This window comes from Eurytemora carolleeae, unplaced genomic scaffold, assembly GCF_000591075.1.
Source record: "Eurytemora carolleeae unplaced genomic scaffold, Eaff_2.0 scaffold1864, whole genome shotgun sequence".
Lineage (NCBI taxonomy): Eukaryota > Metazoa > Arthropoda > Copepoda > Calanoida > Temoridae > Eurytemora > Eurytemora carolleeae.
The window spans coordinates 1-22400 of NW_019397749.1; the positions used below are offsets into that span (position 1 = coordinate 1).

General features: G+C 31.0%; 1 protein-coding gene across 1 annotated transcript in view; it reads right to left on the reverse strand.

Annotated features, from left to right (window-relative positions):
- Window positions 1–757: 757 nt before the first annotated feature.
- The window catches only part of LOC111715762 (calcium-activated potassium channel slowpoke), a gene marked incomplete at both ends in the record, with an annotated part of 34244 nt that continues 12601 nt past the window's right edge, over window positions 758–22400 (reverse strand). Inside the window, 14 exon segments of the mRNA XM_023491134.1 lie at window positions 758–830; window positions 3097–3201; window positions 4488–4577; window positions 5508–5612; window positions 6524–6571; window positions 10804–10909; window positions 12069–12124; window positions 13232–13289; window positions 13511–13580; window positions 14618–14657; window positions 16891–16937; window positions 17488–17542; window positions 19619–19674; window positions 20401–20450. Of these exon segments, the coding sequence (XP_023346902.1) occupies window positions 758–830; window positions 3097–3201; window positions 4488–4577; window positions 5508–5612; window positions 6524–6571; window positions 10804–10909; window positions 12069–12124; window positions 13232–13289; window positions 13511–13580; window positions 14618–14657; window positions 16891–16937; window positions 17488–17542; window positions 19619–19674; window positions 20401–20450 (959 nt within the window).

A 22400-nucleotide genomic window follows, 5' to 3' on the forward strand; every position in this document is an offset into this window, starting at 1 on the left:
TAAATAATACTGACTACTAGTCACAAATAGTCTCTAAAATTTGCGACCTTGGTCCACCCGGGAGTGGGACCCATTAAAATGTGGAATTATTATCATCTTTGTTTTCAATTATCACATTTTGAAAGTTTGTAATTGGTGTAGCTGACGTATTGATGGAAATAGTTAGAGATTGGAACTTTTGTGCGGAGAGAATATCGTTAATCGTGAACGCTTGATCTCTATATTCAATGTAACCACTTTAAAAACATTAGAAGTTTGGGATTATGTTGGGGATTAAAAAATTGGAGTTTATGGCATAGACAGGGTTCCTTTTAGGATAAATACTTGATCCCTCAAGTAAAATTATTCCTGTTGGGTATGACCACTACGGAAATCGAAGAGGAATAAAATATATTCGTAGATTTGCAAAAAATATGAATTAATGCTTGATCCTTAGATTCGCATCAACAAAAATGTGCCTTTAGGCCTCGCTTTTAGAAATAAATCAGCTACAAACTTCATGACTGAACAAATGAAGAAGACGAAAAGTATGCTATTGTTTTTTGGTGACCACTGTAGATTCATTTAATGTTGATACAAGATAGATATATTTATAAATATAAACACCTGTCAAGCTGGCGTGAGTCTGTGAAATTAATTTTGCATATTTTTTTCGAAGAAATCAGGATTATATCGAATAATTCATACATAGATTTAATCTCATTTAATATTTTGAAAACTTTTACAGTTGTTGTTAGAGATAAATAAGATTTCGTACCGTTTCCTTCCTCAGAATTTGTCTCTATTGCCAACAGTAACAGCTTTAGTTTTACAAAACATAGTTCAGCTGCCTAAATAATAATATATCAATATAATGTAATAATAAATAATAATGATAATTCAATAATAAGTTAAGTTTTCCTAAAGGGATCTCTTAGGTTTTTGGGACTCAGTTCGTTACCTGCAGTTAGGGTTGTTAATCGTTTTTGAATCGTTTTTTGTTTGTTTTTTTTTCAATCGTTTTTGAAAAAAAATGTAATGAACCATTGAATTATGTTAACGAAGGGTTGTCGTTAAAGATCGTTAAAGAAACGACGAACTTTGGAAAAACAATCGCTTTTGAAAAACAAAATCATGCCACTTTATTGAATGTCGCCTTACATGAAGTTAAACAGTTGTGAGGGAGCTAAAGCTTCTTGATATTTTCTTAAAAACTACTCAATGATAAGTACAGATGACCATCAGGTCGGTTGCCTCTCTTCGTCAACGATAGTTAACGAAGGGTCGTCGTTAACGATTTCATTTTCGATTTTCCGTCGTCGTTTTCATAACAAAAAAATGAAAACGTTAACATCCCTACCTGCAGTGTAAAAACTTTTAAATGGTAAATAATTAAAGGGACTGAAAGCGTAGTATTGATAGATGAAAATGCCCGATTCACAACGGTACCCTTGAAACTTTCATCTGATCAATATATGGAAACTACAATTGAAAATAATCAGTTGTAAAATATATAAACATTGATATCTAATTCATACTTGATCAGAAAAAGCATTTAATGGTACCGTTGTAAATCGGGCATTGCTGTCACGTAAAAGTCCCTTTGACTACAGTTTAATGAAATCCTTTGAACTTACATTTTGGATGAATAATTCAAACAATAATTATGGTTATTCCAGTAAATAGGAAGTGTTTAAGTAACGATTTTGAACAAAAATTCAAACATTAAAAAAGTACATGATGTAATAAGTAAGAAATTAGAAACGATTAATGTATAGATTTTTTTCATCTCATTTAACTTTAATATGTTACTTATTAACTTTTGTATGATTTGTTTTATGTTTGTTGGGATATATTGGGCTTTTAATGACTGGACACTGAAGAGTGGAGATGTCAGGTTGTTAATGAAATGAAATAAAATAATTATATTTCAGTTTTGTATCCATGGAGGTGTGGTAGAGAGTAAAAAAAGTGTGTTCCCTCAGAGGAAAAAAATACTTTAATTAGATTTGTCTCATTTAGGTCAAAGCTCAAATTTGTCTAAACCTTCTAAGATATTTTACCAGTTTATGTATGTTTACAGGCCCCCAAAAATATATATATGAACTAGACCTTTGGCACTTCACTTCCAAATATCATTTTCAATTTTTAGCCATTCAAGTCACAATTTTCTATTCTTCTTCCGCCCAAAAAATTTCGCGGATTTTTCAGTTTAAATTGGTGCATTTTGTTTCCAGGATCAATATTTTGAATTTGAACGCCATAAACCTTCCCTAGGGTCATATGAATTGCCCTCTATAAACTTAGATTTCGGTGTGACTGTGCACTGCATACACCGTCTTCTGCGGCAGTCTGCCCGAATGAATTGTAGGTTTAGTGGAGAGAGAGTGCCATCAAAAATTCGGGTTTGATTGGTTCAACCGTTTCGACGTTTATTGGAGACAAACAAATGAACAAGAATAGTATCGTAATAAATGCCTTACTCCAATATTTCTCTGTAAGTATATATTTATCCACACACACAAGATATCGCACTCTATCCTCTCTACCGAACCCTGGTAGGTCTAAGTGTGTATTTATCCACCCACAAGATATCAAACTCTATCCTCTCTACCGAACCCTGGTAGGTCTAAGTATGTATCTATCCACACACAAAGCTATCAAACACTATCCTCTCTACCGAACCATGGTAAGTCTAAGTATGTATCTACCACACACAAGATATCAAACACTATCCCCTCTACCGAACCCTGGTAGGTCTAAGTGTGTATCTATCCACACACAAAGCTATCAAACTCTATCCTCTCTACCGAACACTGGTAGGTCCAACTATGTATTTTTCAACACACATAGCAATCAGACTCTACACTCTACCGAGCAATGGTAGTTCTAACCGTCCGTAAATAGAGTCTTTATTCAACAACTATATGTATATCTACAAGGTACAGGTATAGATTGAACTGACTGAAAATATGGATAATACGGTAAGTTGATTCTAACTAAATATTTATACAGGTAGGTTCAGGTTTCAAAGATAAGGGGGTTATTACTTTATTTATTACACGAGAATGATAAAATAATAATAATGATTACAACAATAATAATAATACTATTTACCGTGAGGTAGTCCCTCTGCCAGACCTCCATATCTGAGTTGGTGTCCCCGGACCTCATAGCGAACAGGTTTGCCATCAAGGTGGTGAAACCAGGGGCCAAACAACTCTAGATAAACATTGAACGTTCCATCAAAAGGATAATATACTTTTCTTGAAGTGTCCATCAAAAAATTTGGGCTTGATGATCGGTTCTGCCGTTTTGGCGTTTATTGCTTAAAAAAAATTCGTGGATAAAGATGAGCTCTTGAACACAAGAAGTATTTCGCGCATTTAACACGCAAAAATTGTATTTTATTTAGAGAAATTTAATCCAGAAAACAAAGAACTTTTAATACAATATTATGTATAAAAATGGTAACATTTTTAATCGAATTAATGTTTTGTTGTGTACACATTGAAAACAAAAATGACGCTCTAAAATTTACTCAACTTCCTGCTTTTGTAAATTTAAATAGATTTGAAACCTTAAGATACAAAAACTTAAAAAAACCCTAAAATGCAAAAAAACTAAGATAAGAAAATAGAAAATAACATGATAATTTAAAAATGTAATTTGATTTTGGAACGATTTGAATAAAGATTTAACAAATATTTTGCAGCATGATACTGAATTCTTTCGCATACAGGGTTTTTTGTTTTTTATTACTGTCCCAAATTGTCTTTTACTGCCAAACTCAATACTTACTGCACTCCCATTAAAATGGTTTACATTTAAGGATATTTTAGTTAGATTTAGTATTAAGTTATATTTAGTTATATTTAGTTGTATTTAGTTATATTTAGTTATATTTAGTTATATTTAGTTATATTTAGTTATATTTAGTTATATTTAGTTATATTTAGTTATATTTAGTATTTAGTTATATTTAGTTATATTTAGTTATATTTAGTTGTATTTAGTTGTATTTAGTTATATTTAGTTATATTCAGTATTATTTAGTTATATTTAGTTATATTTAGTTATATTTAAAAATTTCCCTCTCTGGAGTTAATACATGAGTTCTGTACCCTTCCGTCCTATATAAACAGACGTTTTTTGAATTATATCTTCTGAAAACATTTTAAAATTTGGTGGGAACTTAAAAAGTTTAATTTAGGTTAAATAATTGTTTTGTTTTAGGAACCTTTCTGTAGAGTATAATTATAATACAGTGTACAATCTACACAAATAAATTTTATTTATTTGTTGATTGATTGACTGATTAACTAATTAATTATAAATATACAATAGCTTGGAAACCCAGAGTTGCACAGGGGGTCACTCATAATTAGTCTTAATAATTGCCCGCGCTTTATCGTAAATTACGATTTTAACTACTACTTTAGTAATTGAATGATTGATCATATTAATTTATTGATTAACTGATTAATTAATTAAATAATTAATTCTACCTGAGCAATAAATCCAAGCTTGAGTTCAGCTAGACAAATGACGTCATCACCATTAGCCAAGGACCAACTCGGTATATTCATCAAATACGCCTAAACTCAGTATATTCATCAAATACGCATAAACTCAGTATATTCATCAAATACGCCTAAACTCGGTATATTCATCAAATTCGACTAAACTCGGTATATTCATCAAATATGCCTAAACTATTGTCTTTAAAGGACTTCCCTATAATATTTATTCACCCTTTATTCGCAAAGGTACTTTTAAACCTAAAAGCTTACTTCAATGTCTTTGAAGCAGAAATACGCAAATCATTTCTGTAGAAACCAAAATTGAAATGAAATTAAAAGAAATAAATAGGAATTTATTATTCATTTTTGATCAGATAAAGCGTTTAAAGGGACGGACCGGCTATGTAAGGTAGTTAAACTGAGTATGCAGTGTTGTGGTCAAATTCTTTAGTATTCATTTGAGACATTTAAAACTTTTTCACGATGTATAATTAATTAGTTTGAGTGCAAAGTCGACTTTCATACATTTTCAGAATCGGTTTTTTAAAATTATTAAACAACGACAACGAAAAATAAAGTAAAAATTATACAGTAAACTAATTAGATGGTTAGGAACATATTTCTCAAAAGAAATTAGTCAATAAATCAATGCTATAATCAAATTATTTTGTTTTCTTCATTACATTGGATTTCTCATTTTCTATGAATTTATTCGCAGATTTCTTCAATTGTCGTCTTTTCAATAATAATTCTAGAATATCTGAAGAAAATCTTTGTGAATAATGAGAAAATAGAAACTAATAATTGAACAATTGATTACTTTTTTCGAGGATAGAAAATACATCAGTATTTCAATCATGTGAACATAACTACAACAAGGTTCATCCCGTCTGTATTATAAAGTATTAATTCTAATGAGAGTACTTGAGGGAGGGGGGTTGGGGGTTGGGGCGGGGTTAATGATGATAAGAAGAAATTTTGTATTTATTTTCAATGATAATTTACCTTATTATGGTATTGCATAAGCTGGAGAATAACCCTGACTTTATGAGAATAGTTTTTAATGGAGATAACTCTCATAATATTTGCGGCATCTTCCGCATCTGGATCCTAAACACGAAGGAAGTAAAAATGCGTGGCTGTTTCATAAAACCCTTTACTAATTGGGCTATTTTAATTTTTGTATTGCTGGGGGGGGGGGGTAGGGGGTAGGTTAGTCAATTTCTAAGGGCTCTCCAAAAACTAAGTTTTAGATCTGTAAAGCTAAAAATAACAAAAAATTTTATCAAATTTTATTTACACCTCCCACCCGTTTAACCATCCTCTATTCTGCCTTATAAAATTGTTAATTTGCCATATTTATAAATTTTGCCTATATTTTCTTTTAGAGGGTCCAAGTTTTGCTTAGTGTAAGAAAAAAAAATTGGTTCAAAATTGATTATTCTTAACATGTGCTTTTCTTACATCATACAATTGCCAAAAACCCTGACAGAAAATAAAGGAAAAATCGAACCAAAAAAGGATCCAAAAACATGTTTAATTTTTTTAGGTTAAAAATATTGCAAAGTTTAATTACAGCAAACTTAAACTTATGACAGTTCTCTGCAATCTTGGAAGGTTTATTAAAAGTTTTCAAAATATAGTCCAAACCGATTCACTTTATGAGACCAAGATAGAGCTTAAAATAACAGGCGAATCGATTAAGGGAAAGGGGGAAACAATCAATGGGCTGGAGGAACCCTTCAAGGGGCGGATTATAATTAATTTTGAGTATGTAGTATAAAATAAGTTTATAAGCATACAGGTTGTCTAAAAAAAGTTTGTCATTTTGGCTTGGTTGAAAATTGAAATTAACATTTTAATAGGTTAAACAAAAAAATTTTAATTATCCATTTTTAATTTTCAACCAATCCAAAATAACAAACTTCAAACGGTCAATACTTTGTTAAATTTAATGCTAAATAAAAACTTATATTTTTTTATTTATAAAGATAAATAAATTTTTTTGAACATTGTTGTACCTGGCAATATTTGTTTGCTAGAAGAAGACATGCCTCTGCCTCTCTAACCTTAAAAAGAAAACATATGAATATCAACTAAATTCTATCTTTTTATCCTAAAAATCCATGTTAAAGTTTATAATAAGGATACTAAAACTTGAAGGTAAGATAATAATGACCATAGATTAATTAAAATAAATAAATAAACAAAATGCCTGCTTTAAAAAACCAATTGTAGATACCAAGGATTATAAAACAAGGATGCTTTCATAAAGGAAAAAATAGTTGATTCCAAGGATATCAAAGCAAGGATGGTTAAGGAATAGTTGATTCGATTCCAAGGATATTAAAGCAAGGATGGTTAAGGAATAGTTGATTCAAAGGATATTAAAACAAGGATGGTTAAGGAATAGTTGATTCCAAGGATATTAAAGCAAGGATGATTAAGGAATAGTTGATTCCAAGGATATTAAAGCAAGGATGGTTAAGGAATAGTTGATACCAAGGATATTAAAGCAAGGATGGTTAAGGAATAGTTGATTCCAAGGATATTAAAGCAAGGATGATTAAGGAATAATTGATACCAAGGATATTAAAGCAAGGATGGTTAAGGAATAGTTGATACCAAGGATATTAAAGCAAGGATGGTTAAGGAATAGTTGATACCAAGGATATTAAAGTAAGGATGGTTTAGAAATAGCTGATACCAAGGATATTAAAGCAAGGATGGTTATATATAGAGGAATAGTTGATTCCAAGAATAATAAAGTAAGGATGGGAATACAGAGGAAAAAATGATACCAAGGATAATAAAGTGAGGATGGTTATATAGATAAAAAAATGATTTCAAGAATATTAGATACAAGATGGTTATATAAATAAATAGTTGATTCCAATGATAATAAAGTAAGGATGGTTATATAGAGGAAAAAATAATACCAAGAATACTAGAGACAAGATGGTTATATAAAGGAATAGTTGATACCAAGGATAATAAAGTAAGGATGGTTATATATTGAGGAAAAGTTGATACCAAGGATACTAAAGTAAGGATGGTTATATAGAGGAAAAGTTGATACCAAGGATAATAAAGTAAGGATGGTTATAAAGAGGAAAAGTTGATACCAAGGATACTAAAGTTAGGATGGTTATAAAGAGGAAAAGTTGATACCGAGGAGTAAGGATGGTTATAAAGAGGAAAAGTTGATACCAAGGATACTAAAGTTAGGATGGTTATAAAGAGGAAAAGTTGATACCGAGGATACTAAAGTAAGGATGGTTATAAAGAGGAAAAGTTGATACCGAGGATAATAAAGTAAGGATGGTTATAAAGAGGAAAAGTTGATACCGAGGATAATAAAGTAAGGATGGTTATAAAGAGGAAAAGTTGATACCGAGGATACTAAAGTAAGGATGGTTATATATAGAAGAATAGTTGATTACAAGGATACTAAAGTAAGGATGGTTATAAACAGGAAATGTTAATACCAAGGATAATAAAGTAAGGATGGTTATAAAGAGGAAATGTTGATACCAAGGATAATAAAGTAAGGATGGTTATAAAGAGGAAATGTTGATACCAAGGATAATAAAGCAAGGATAGATAGAGAAATAGTTGTTAGGACAGCAATAATGATCAATCAAATTTAATATCTACTCAGAAAATCTTTTTTTTTAGGATTGCTATTAAAATCTACAAGGGTATTCTTTAAGATTTTAAGGAATTAAATTGATCTGCAGTTGTTGATAAAATTTAAGTTTCACTACAATAAAATTCTTAAAACTTGATATTTGCAAAATAATAATTTTACCCTTTCCATAAAGATTGTTAAAGTTTAAGCCGATGCTGCATTTGTACAAAATATATAGCTTAATGTTAAAAGAGTTTTGTAGGTAGTGTTTGCAAATATTTTCTTACTCTTTGTGATCAGTGACAATTAGGAAAAACTGATTTAAGAAAATTGAGTCTTTGCCACAAACACTGATTTTGTAACACTTATTTTTTTGCAACCCAATGTCTTAGACCGTAGAAATTTCAAACTAAGAATCATATACGATCACATTCTAAGCTTGAATAAGCAAAGGTTTTCACTTTTAGGTTGCAAGGATTTGAGTTTGTGGCAAAAATTCAATTTCTTGACAATTCATTCTTTAAATATAACAAATATAACTGACCAGAACATTTTTGAAAAGATGTGACTTCGATCTCATTTTACTAAATTCTCAACAAAACTTCTGCTGCTTCTTTTCATATGTAGTTAAAGGTTTGCAAATTTTGCGACAGCTTTGAATTTTAAATTGTTTAAATTCTGAAAGCTGAGAAATATTTCTTTAACACTCCCTTTGGTCCGTAAATAAACCATTAGTTGTGTCAGCAGTATTATATTTTGTCAGGGTTGTATATTTTAGGGAATTACCCCCCCCCCCCCATGAAAAGCCAAGTTTTTTCATTCCTTTTCATTCTTTTTCATTCTTTTTCATTCTTTTATCCACAAATTCATTCATTTTCCCCAAATCAATGAATACATACATAACTTCTGGAAAAATAATATGATTTTTAAAATAATTTTTAGATAAAATATACACCCCTGTATTTTGTCCAGGGCAGCAGTTATTAAATAGATATTCTCCCATATAGAATAATTTTATGTTTATTAAAATATACACCCCTGCATTTTGTCCATGGGGCAGCAGTACTTAAATAGATATTCTCCGATATAGAATAATTTTTATGTTTACTGCATTTTGTCCATGGGGCAGCAGTACTTAAATAGATATTCTCCGATATAGAATAATTTTTATGTTTATTAAAATATACACCCCTGCATTTTGTCCATGGGGCAGCAGTACTTAAATAGATATTCTCCGATATAGAATAATTTTATGTTTATTAAAATAAAAATATTCTTCTACACTGCAGTGCAGCAACAAGCTAAAAACATAAAATCTTAAAAAACTTGAATCTAATATATTTAAAAAAGAAATTGAGCCAATACATATTTTTCCTGTGGGGCCCTACTAAAGAAACCAAACAGCTTGATATAAAATGGAGTACCGTCTGCAAAGCATGTATAATATGGTAGGGCGAACCGCGTCAGTTGTCTCTCCCTTCTATTCCTTGCTCCCTGAGTAGTACTTAAATAGATATTCTCCGATATAGAATAATTTTATGTTTATTAAAATATACACCCCTGTATTTTGTCCATGGGGCAGCGGTACTTAAATAGATATTCTCCGATATAGAATAATTTTTATGTTTATTAAAATATACACCCCTGTATTTAGTCCAGGGCAGCAGTTATTAAATAGATATTCTCCCATATAGAATAATTTTATGTTTATTAAAATATACACCCCTGTATTTTGTCCATGGGGCAGCAGTACTTAAATAGATATTCTCCGATTTAGAATAATTTTATGTTTATTAAAATAAAAATATTCTTCTACACTGCAGTGCAGCACGTTGAATATTTGAGAAACTCAGTGCATTGCTTTATTGATTTTTATTCATATACTATAGTATTACCGATTCACAATATAGTAAGATATTTTTTTTCTATTTTGAAAAGTAGTAAATTATGACCATTGTTTCTGAATTAGAGAAACCACAATTAAAAATAATCAATTTTCAAAGTAAAATATATGGAAGTCTCATGCTTTCTTGAAGGAAACAAATGTGAATACAACGAGGTTATAGTATACAGAGTGATGATGTACGCTAATCCTTTACTAATTGTACAGGCCATGTACTTAACTTCCAAACGTCAATCTGTATATTACGGTACCGGGGGGTGATTTCTGAAAATATTTAAATGGAGAATTTGTTTCCATGTAACTATTAAATCCACTACTCCTTTATCGTGTGCAGGATTACATTTTCACAGGAAGACGTACACTTAGTCTTTTATTTCGTCGTTAATAAACTGTTCTGAGAAAACTGAGTAAAATTCAAGACACAAAACCTCCCCATAAACTTGTACTCAAGTCCGAAAGCATACTGCATATATTTAATATTTGTACTGTATGAATAGGCCATAACATAATCTCTTAATATCCTTTATCAGTAAACTACCCAAGTGTACACTCAGGCTCATACACAAGGAGAGGTAGCTAAGATCCAGCCCCCCTGGGTGAATCAGTCATCTAGTCCTTGCAACTGATATAATATTTTTAGTTGAATTGTAACACACGACCTTTTAAAAAAAAAATTTGGAGACTCATTTGATTTAAGGTTCTCTTTGTCCTCTTAGGAACAACTTATAACAGTTTTATAAACGTATATAAGGTTTTTCAAATCTTACCTGGGCTCTCTCTAGATCTCCTGGGTTCATGAGGGACCCGGAGAGGTATTTAATTTGAGTATGTCTTCTCTTGAGCAATCCCTCAAACTCAAGATCAGGTTCAGCTCTAAGCAATATATTTTAAGATCAGAGTTTGAAACAAATAAAACTGCAGCACTTTCTTACAATTGTGTCTTCGACTGACCCCCCATTAAAAGAGAGACACTTCCTGCCCGTACCTTGTTAACTTTTTTCTACTTCTTGCCAGTACCTTGTTAACTTTTTTCTACTTCCTGCCAGTACCTTGTTAACTTTATTCTACTTCTTGCCCTTACCTTGTTAACCTTTTTCTACTTCCCGCCAGTACCTTGTTAACCTTTTTCTACTTCCTGCCAGTACCTTGTTAATTTTTTTCTACTTCCTGTGGTACCTTGTTAACCTTTTTCGACTTCCTATTGGTACTTTACTAACCTTCTCTACTTTCTGCCGGTACCTTGATAACCGTTTCTACTTTCTGCCGGTACTTTGTTAACCTTTTCTACTTCCTGCTGGTACCTTGTTAACCGTTTCTACTTCCTGCTGTTACCTTGTTAACCGTTTCTACTTCCTGCCGGTACCTTGTTAACCATTTCTACTTCCTGCCGGTACCTAGTAACCTTTTCTACTTCCTGCCGGTACTTTGTTAACCTTTTCTACTTCCTACCGGAACATTGTCAACGTTTTTCTAATAAAAACCGATAAATTCATTCCTCCTTTGCTAGATTCGAATCTACTCTTATCGTACGTTCTACGCTGATAGCCCATGTAAAGCAATGGACGTTCTAACTGGTAGGAGAGGTGTATAAGGCAATTCTTCCAGCAATTCTAGAATGAGAAGAAGAAAGGAAAAATTTCAAAATATGGCTGAAACAAGAAGAAATTCCAGGGGCAGGGTTTAACTAGGAGAAATTTCAGGATGATTGGGTGAAAAAGTAGAAATTCCGGGATGAGAGGATTGAAAAGGGAGAAATTCCAGAAGTAGAGGGTGAAAAAGGAGAAATTCCAGCAGTAGGGGGTGAATAAGGAGAAAATCAATTAATCTCCGAAATGCCTATGTCGATTGTCGAACATCAAAAGCCCAGAAATATTTATCTGACGTCTTCAACATCGTGACATACAGTCGGTTTAATTTTTTCCTGGATGGGGGGGGGGGGAAGGAGAAAATCCAGGATAAGGCAGGAAAAAAGAAAAATTCCAGGATAAGGGTTTGTAAAAGGAGAATTCTTGAATGAGTTGGAATGGGTTACCTGTGAAGAAATATACACATCTCCTCCACCTTCTCTCTATCAGGATGAAGAAAATCCTGAAAAGTGTACACTAACTATACAATACACTGTACACTGTACACTAACTATACAATACACTGTACATTTTAAACGTTATAGAGTACACTACGTATAATTAGTTCATAGAGTAAACAGCATAAATTTAGTAGAGACAGGTAACAGAGAAAAAAAAGAGTAAGTTTAAAAAAGAGCGGTCATGAAGTACACCGAGTAAGTAAGATGAGTACAAAGATTTCATGGTTTCATAGAGAACTACAGTACATGATATAATGGGCAGTGCGTGAATGCTTGTTGTACAGTATGCATAAACCCTAAAGTAAATGGATAATTTAGTGATCATAGAAACCCTAGAGTGCATAAATGACACTAAGTACAAAGCTAAAAGAGTTCATAGAAACAATGAGTACATAGCTAATATAGAGTAAATAGATAATATAAAATACATGGAATACATAGATAATATAGAGTGCATAGATAGCATAGAGTACATAGATAACAAAGAGTGTACTCTTTGCACTTTCTGTTATATATGCATAGAGTAGATATAGATAACATAGAGTACATTATTTAACATAGAGTACATATATAACACAGAGTGCATAGATAACAGAAAGTACAAAGAGTACATATAAATAACATACAGTAAAGTACATAGATAATGTAGAGCACATATGATTATATAGAGCACATAGATAATATGAGTGGATATATAAAATAGATTACACAGACAACATAAAGTACATAGAGTACATAGATAATATAGACTGCATATATAATATAGAGTACATAGAGTATATAGATAACATTGAGTACATAGAAAAAAAGAATACAATGGTTAAATAAAGTGCATAAATATCATGAAGTACATAGAGTACATAGAGTACATAGATAACATAGTATACACAGATAACATAAAGCACATAAATAGCATTAACATAGACTACATAGAAACCATAAATTACATGTATAATATAGAATACATATATATTTTAGAGTAGATAACATTACAGACTATCAGAGATAAAATATTTTTATTAACCAAAGAGGTTTCCAAGGTTTCCAACATCAGCTTGAAAAAATAGGAATTAGAAGATTAAAGTTTGTTTAAATCACTTTCAGCTTACCTTTAGGAAGTAAGTAACACTCTCATAAGTAATATGTCCGCATACAACAATATGGCGCCTGAAAATAAATTGTTATTTTTTCTCTAAAAAAGCCCAATGTCGTAGACCTTAGATATTTCAAACTTTGAATTCTGTTAGATAAAATAATCTTTTTTGAAATATCAAAGGTTTACACCAATAAGTTGCAAAAATATAAGGATTAGGAAACATTAGTCTGTGCCTAAGACTCAATTAACTTTAGCTTAAAAATAATGAAAACACGATCTAACAAATACTTACAATCTTTCATTTTTGAAAGTGCCACCATATTTTGTTCTGTTTCCCAGTAGTTCGATTATCTCAGGAATAGCTGGAGATTAGAGATAGATAGAGAGATAAATATATGGAGATTAGAGATAGATTAATAGATGTACGGAGATTAGAGATATATTGATAAATATATGAAGATTAGAGATAGATAGATAGATAGCTATATGTATGAAGATTAGAGATAAATTGATAGATATATGGAGATTAGAGATAGATAGAGAGATAAATATATGAAGATTAGAGATAGATTGATAGATATATGGAGATTAGAGATAGATAGAGAGATAAATATATGAAGATTAGAGATAAATTGATAGATATATGGAGATTTGAGATAGAAAGAGAGATAAATATATGAAGATTAGAGATAAAAAAAGAAATGGATATAATAAGATTAGAGAAAGATATATAGATATGCGGAGATTAGATATAGACAGATAGAGAAATAGATATATGTCGATTAGAGATAAATATATAGAGATTATAGTTGGATATATGGAGATTAGAGATAGATTGATAGATAGATATATGGGTCGTCTTTTCATGGTCTCATCCTGTGTGGGTAACCCTATGTNAGCAACAGAAAAATATCTTGAGATTAAAAAAACATAGATGTAAATTTAATATAAGAAAAATATAGATTCATTTACAATGAGGAGATAATAAACTGAAGATTAGGAAGACGACTTATACGTGAAAAGTTGTCATTCTATTCTGATCTACAGTTTCATGATTTTAGCAGAAATGGAAATAGAATTAGTCAGATAGATAGATAAATTATCCTATTTCAAGATCAAACAATTTAATGAGTTCATTATTATGTTCAATGAATCCCCCCCCCCCTTAGCTTAGCTTTAGAAAATCATGAAAAAAATAATTGACCCATTGTATATATAATATATATATATATATATATTTTTGTTCAATTTCCACAAATTCTAGAGGTAGTTAATTAGTTTTTTTAGGATTTCTGATAATATTGAATTAGAGGTCTACGTTTTTCTATTCAACCATTTTTATTTCTTAATATATCAAATTGTCGGGGATTTTGAAAATAAGATTTTATCATTCTCATTCCTGAAGCAAACGTAGCCAATCCAACAGTCAAGAAAAGAACCTGAGAAAAAAGAGAAAATATTAAAATCTTTAAAACCTTTTTTTGAATTAAAGATGAATTTTTTTTAATTGTGTTTTTTTTCCGTAAAAAATACTTGCGGTTTTTTGTTACAGAAACATGGAGGGAATTGTGAGTATTAAATTAACAGTTTTCAAGCATTTCATCATTAATCAGAAATCAGACGAAGGTTTTTAAAGGAAACTATGGTGTAACACGGGATTACTATATAAATTAAACGAATAACGACTGCAGTTCCTTTAAGCTGAAGTTATTCCCCCAATCAACACGTTTTTTAAAAATTTTCAAACCCCACATAAATTAGTGAAAATAAAAAAAAAATATTTTTAATTTTTTAGCTTTTTCCCCATTCTGGTGGTACTCATTGGTGTTCCTTATTTTATCTTTTAACTTTAACTTTTCACAAAGGAATAATATCAAATATGAATCTTCACGCATTAAATTATTGGTAAATACATCTAAATATTAAATCAAAGAGTTAGTTTATTGAGGTTTAATAGTTAGAACTAAATTCAGCTCTTAAAGGGCCTGTATGCGTTATTTCAACATGGCAATACCCGAATTAAAACGGCGTCCTTGATACCTTTATCTATATAATAAAACAAGACATTCTTGCATATGTATGTTGTCTATAGCCGGCCGAACAGCTGGACCGATTGGGCTGAATTTTGTTGGGGACACTCGAGGGCATAGAGAATAGAATATATAGATAGGAATTTATTAGAAAAAAGTGTAAAACGGCCATTTTGTTGTACTGTTTCCATACTGCAGGTGTACTTCACATATTTATGCTATATAACCTGTTGGGCCCTGGAATATCATTTTATAGAAAATCTAAAATTATTGTTAAAAGAAAACCAAATTATGAAATAGGCTGGTTTCATAATTGACCAATGATCATTTCACATAGACTCTATGCCTTTCACTTTACAAACGATGATTTTCCGTTATAACTATAAATCAAATGATGTTTTTATTCACCTAATTCATTATAAAGTTTATTTAAGAGTTTAAAAAATTCAACATTGAAATGGATAGTCTAGGGAACATACTGTATTAATGTACTCTGCTGCATATAATTTGTGAACATTTACATGATTTGTACACTTTGAACTCCTTTTCAGGCTGAAAGGGACTTAAAAAATTCATACCGAGAGATTCTTTTAATTCCTCTCTATATATTCTATTCTCTATGCTCAAGGGTTATAGGGTAAAAAAAGGAATTTTGTTCCCAAAATTTCTTTTTTTCTTTTTTAAAATTTAAAAAAAATTTCAAATTTTTTTATTCCAAGGGCAACGCCGGGCCCTTATGCTAATCTGATATATAATTCTAAAGATATTGTTGTTTTTCTAGGTTTAAAATTGATTAATTCCTTTACATTTTCATGCAGTAGAAATGTTCAAATCCCTTCTATAGAGAAACCACAATTTAAAATGATAAGATTAAACAAGATTATATAGCCTTCTGAAGATATATGATCTTACCCTGTACAATGTATTTGAGCAGAATTATAAAATGCTGAAGAAAAAACCTCTGAAAATCTTGTTTTTCAAAACATTTCGGATTTAGAGTGGTGCAATGTGAGTATATCTAAGGTTGGGTGGAGGATGAGTGAGTAGACTGGAGTAATGTGAGTATATCTAAGGTTGGGTGGATGATGGGTAAGTAGACTGGAGTAATGTGAGTATATCTAAGATTGGGTGGATGATGGGTGGGTAGAGTGGATCAATGTGAGTATATCTAAGGTTGACTGGAGGATGAGTGTGTTGACTGGAGCAATTTGAGTTTATCTAAGGTTGGTGGAGGGTGGGTTGTTTAGAGTGGATCAATGTCAGTATATCTATGGTTGAGTGGAGAATGAGTGCGTAGACTGGAGCAATGGGAGTATATCTAAGGTTGGTGGAGGGTGGATTGTTTAGAGTGGATCAATGTCAGTATATCTATGGTTGAGTGGAGAATGAGTACGTAGACTGGAGCAATGTGAGTATATCTAAGGTTGGTGGAGGGTGGATTGTTTAGAGTGGATCAATGTCAGTATATCTATGGTTGTGTGGAAGATGGGTAGGTAAAGTGGAGCGATGTGAGTATATCTAAGGTTGGTGGAGGGTGGATGGGTAGAGTGGATCAATGTGAGTATATCTAAGGTTGAAATTATTATTATTGTTATTGCTATCATTATTATCATTATAATTAGTATTATTTCTAGAAATTAACCTGGAATGAGCGACCAAGAGAGGTGACACAAGAAATATCTCCATATCCTCAAAATAATTATTATTAGTGAACAAATTTAAAATAAAAAATTTGTGATATTGATTTATTTTTGATTAATAAAATTTAGATTTTTTTTCAGATTAAAATCCCAATGTTCACAATGTTATCTTTCAAATAAGCATTTTTTAGTCGCATTTTTGCTGTCAAATGAGCGATTTTTTATTTCGTAACTTAGAGTATGTAGTTTGGTAAAAAAAGTGCATAAAATATATAGTTATATATATATTAAAATCTTAAATTTTTCGGAAGTTGATATTAAAAGTTGATATTACCATCAACATTTTATGGTTTTTACAGAACAACAACGACAAACAAAAAATGGCGATTTTCTAAACCTTTGACTTCTATTCTCCTTTATCTGGACGTTTTTCAATTAACATCTTTAATCTTTTTTTTCACTTTTTCTTCGATGAAGAAATAAAATCAATAAAAAAGTTTGTACAATCTTGTCTGGTACGATGCGTTTTATATTAAAAAAATCAAAACAAATAAAAAGTAGCAATTCTTAAAGAGTAATTAGAATTTTGTTACTTATACCTACTGTTGACATTGTGACCATAAGGAAATAAACACAGTCCCAGTAGGTTAAGGACTAGATCACAGTGTGCTAATTATTAAAGGGACTGTGAAGGACTATATCACAGTGTGCTATTTATTAAAGGGACTGTCAAGGAAAAATTAAATGAGGTATAGGATGAAACCTGAGAATCTCAGGCGTTGAACGATACATATAAGACATCTATCTGACGTTCCTGTCTCGAGAAATTGATATAAAGTTGGGCCAAAATTTTATTTTTATTCAACAAATACGCAACCAATTTTAAATACGAATAAATCCCACAGGAGCCTAAGAATCTCAGGTTTGCTCCTTTTATAATTTTTTTATTTTGCATTTTTAATAGATATAATTGATAATATTATTTCATATAGTCCGTATAGTCCATATTACGTCACTAGAACTTCAGCCAATACAGTGCAGTATACTGGTCACGTGATTTCCGGCTGTATCACGTGACCAGTATACTGGACTGCCTGCCTGCTCTGTGCATAAAACATCAAAATGGCGCTTGATAATAAAATTCGAACCATACCTTTTTCCTGTGCGTCATTTTGCGTTTTCAAGTGATTTGTGCTTATGCGTCTTGCTTTGTGAACACCCTGTATGTAATCTATTATAGTACAGACTGTGAAGCCATTATTATGTGAACACCCTGTATGTAATCTACTATAGTATAGACTGTGAAGCCATTATCATGTGAACACCCTGTATGCAATCTACTATAATATAGACTGCGAAGCCATTATCATTTGAACACCCTGTGTGCAATTTACTATAGTATAGACTGTGAAGCCATTTTCATATGAACACCCTGTATGGAATCTACTATAGTATAGACTGTGAAGCCATTATCATCTGAACACCCTGTATGCAATCTACTATAGTATAGACTGTGAAGCCATTATCATGTGAACACCCTGTATGCAATCTACTATATTATAGACTTCGAAGCCATTATCATTTGAACACCCTGTGTGCAATCTACTATAATATAGACTGTGAAGCCATTATCATGTGAACACCCTGTATGTAATCTACCATAGTATAGACTGTGAAGCCATTATCATGGGTTTTATTGACTCTTAGATTGAGATATTTCGTCTGTAAAACCGTTCTTACAATGGAAACCCTAAACATTAATAATAAACTGAAAATACCATATATTTATCAAGACGTATTATCATTGTAAATATTAATTATTATATCGTTAGAACTAAATAATAATCCTTTGTAAAGATCTGGTTTAACATGGACCATGTCTCATTAAGTTTTTAGACTAGCGTGATGTAATACAAGTTCTTAATTACAAAAAAACAGCTTTTTTAAAAGCAAAAATGTATTTTGTTTGTTTTGAATGTTCATAACATAAACAAAATCTTAAGAACCATAAAGAGGGTTCACCCAGGCCGAAATATATTTTCTAAATGTGGAACTATATAGATACCTATTTTATTTACTCTAGGAGGTTTGGATCATCATCAACATCGAATTTTAAATATAGCAATTCTAAAACTTTGGAAGTTTCAGAAACTACTCATAAATTAATGAAAAGTATACATATATTTATGTAAACGTATATTTTGTTAATGAAATAGGGACAAGAGGGGAGGGGGGTGCTGAAAAAGTCTTCCACCCAGCGGCCAAATGTCTTAATTTTCAATATTCCTCCGCGAAACATATTTCCCAACATTTCCTTCCAGTTAGGTGATTAGTACTATGCCGTCAGAAAACGTAATTTCAATTTTTAAAAATTTGAATTTGATTTTTTTTTGAATTTTCATGAAAACAGTTCTTGTGTTAATTTAGAAATGCAACTGCTGGTTTAAAACCCATATTTTTAGCAAGGAATATGAAGTCGTCTTTGTAACCTGATGGTGTAAACCTTTGATGTTTCAAACATAGATTATTTGATCTAACAGAATTCATAATTTGAATATCTATGGTCTAAACCATTGGGTTGCAAAGATATTAGGACCCAATTCCTTTGTTTATTTGTAGGTAAATAGACGCCACAACAAATTAAACTTAGTAAGAAAGACAACCAAGAGGGAATACAGTGAGTCCCATACAACTTTACTGTCACAATAATATTTAGCACTCTGATCCTTCCTGTCCATTATCAAAATCTGGAGGATCACCAGAGTTCTCCAGAAGATGAACTATTCCTGAAACATTCTGGTTTATTATAATTTTATACATTTGATATTTATCTTTCAGTCCTGGGTTTATGTCTCTTGTCTGGTACCTTGGTACCTTGTGTCTGATAATATATCATAAATGTCTTTGGTCTTTGGTCTAGTGGCGTATATTGGTGTTCAGTGGCGTAAAATTTATGATAATAACTATTTTTGTACGTATACTTATTTTTATTTGTACCGGACAAAAATTGGTTACTAAATATTGACTGTTTACAATAAAACTAGTTTATGAGGTAATACGTCCCAATTATCTTTGAATGGGAGTGACTGGCTGCCGGCTGGGTATGGTAGTTGAACCGAGAGTGTAGAATCAGAAAGTAAAATTTTTCATTTGATACAAATAAAATATTTTTATGAATAAATCCTGATATAATATTCTATAATACTGCACTCTTAGCTCAGCTACCATACCAAAACATGTGGTCCGGAGTTACCAAGCAAGCCAGTCACTCCCTTTATATAAAACCTATCCACCTTTCATATTGAAAAGAATCTTAATATTTCCCACAATTTTAATTTTCCAATCCCTTTATCTTTGCAACCTGATAATGTAAACTTTTTCAATCTTTGACTTTTTAGATAAACAGAATTCATAAAAATCACAGAAATAAAAGGTCTACAACAACAGGCTACAAAGACATATACTAGTGAATGAGGTGAGTAATCAGTTCCATTTTGTCTATCTATCAATACCTGCTGAGCACAACCAGACAGATATAAACATAGCAATCAGCTGGGTCAACCTGTATTATATATTATTTTTATATAAGTTCTAATTAATCCTATGTACAGGTTACCCACTATACGATAAGATATAAACATAGCAATCAGCTGGGTCAACCTGTATTATATATTATTTTTATATAAGTTCTAATTAATCCTATATGCAGGGTTACCCACTATACGATGAGATATAAAAGACGACTTTACTGAATAGCATTTTATAAAACTATAGTTTACTTCATCATTCTTACCATTTCATCGTGAGTTTCATAATGAATGTGCTTTAAAGTAATCATCGTGCTATAAAGTTAAATTAGCTGTATATTATAGCTCCGTGCTATAAAGTAATCATCGTGCTATGAAGTTTGTTATACATGTGCTATAAAGTTTTGATTGGTTCCCGGATTTTCTTCAAAAAATTAGGATATTTCCAAGATATTTTTTTAAGTGAAATGAAATAAAATTAAAATTAACTTTATAAGTACACACATGTGTCATAAAATTATCTATAACACTATTATTTTGGCACGACTTCCTATAAAGTTTTTGTATTTAAATTTTCTCTATATCTCAAAGGTTCATGCCTTTTTAGATTATATTTTGTCCCTTGCTAAAGCTCGGGACAAAATTTTATCTAAAAAGGCGCTTGAACCTTTTCGATAAAGAGAAAATTTCTGTCAAAAAAACTTCAAAACACTGCGAACCAAAATAATACTGATATAAATAGTTGATACAAGTTATATTTAAAGCAGAGGACAAAATTCAACCTTCAATTTGGTATATTTTTTTAAGTTCCACATACATCAGAGAAGTTTTACTAATTCCAAAATTATCTATTAATTTATCTATTTAACTTAATTAAAATAATCTATTATAAATATTGCTATTTTATTACACGATGCCAAATTTTTATCCTAAAAGATATTGTATGCAAGAACGATCCAAAATAATCACCGAAAAAAGATTCTTTCAAAACGATCGTTTTTTGGTCCGTTTTCCGTTATCCTTTCTTTTTTTTAGAATAAAAATATTGAAAAGTTCAATAAAAACAAACTTTACCAATATACACCTTAGAAATGTTGTAAGTTTCATTAAACTTTATATTTAAATAGTCGGCAGTACGCATCCATTCTTTATTATTTTACTTGCGCGCAATGTAAACCCTATGGCACGCTATAAATGCAATTAATTATTGCGCAATTCCTTTCAACAACAAAAAATTCAATTTAAACTTTGGTATTGGCATACCATAAACTTAACTACACTAACATTTCAGTCTCTAATGCTAAGAAAATTGAATTTTATAATATTCATTTGCAGCATGATAACCAGAAAACTCTGGCTTAGGAAGACGACAGTTTAGTCTCAAGCAGACCCATATAACTGGATAAGTGATTTAATAAGTTGCTAATTAGTTTAACTTGTAACCACATCAAATACACTGTGATGTTGTCTTTTTGTACCATATAGTTTTCTGGTTCTCACTGTAGCAAAATATCTAATTTTGATTAAACGAACCTTACAATTTTAACCAAAAAAAGTCTCCATGTTCATCCAATGTTATTAAATGAAAAATGTATCATATTAAATTATTAATTAGTAGCTTAACCACAAGAAACTAAAAAATTAAAAACTGTTGAAACAAGTGACACTCGGGCCTCGATTATTTGAAAATCAACAGAAATATTTAATTCTATTCTTGTATATGCTGCATAAATTTGTAAAATTATTGATTTTTAGATAGAAAAGCAATTCCGGGCAATTCCGCGCAATTCCACGCAATTCCGCGAATATTTAATTGCTTCCTTTTTTGCAGTTATAGCGAAATAGCGCACAATTCTGCGCAACGGAATTCCGATTGGGATTTGCTTGAAAAATACAGAGAGTTTGAAAATTTGAATAATTGATAATTTAAGATAGTGTACTTATAGCTAGAAACTAGATATAACTGGCAAAATTTCCCTCGGAGT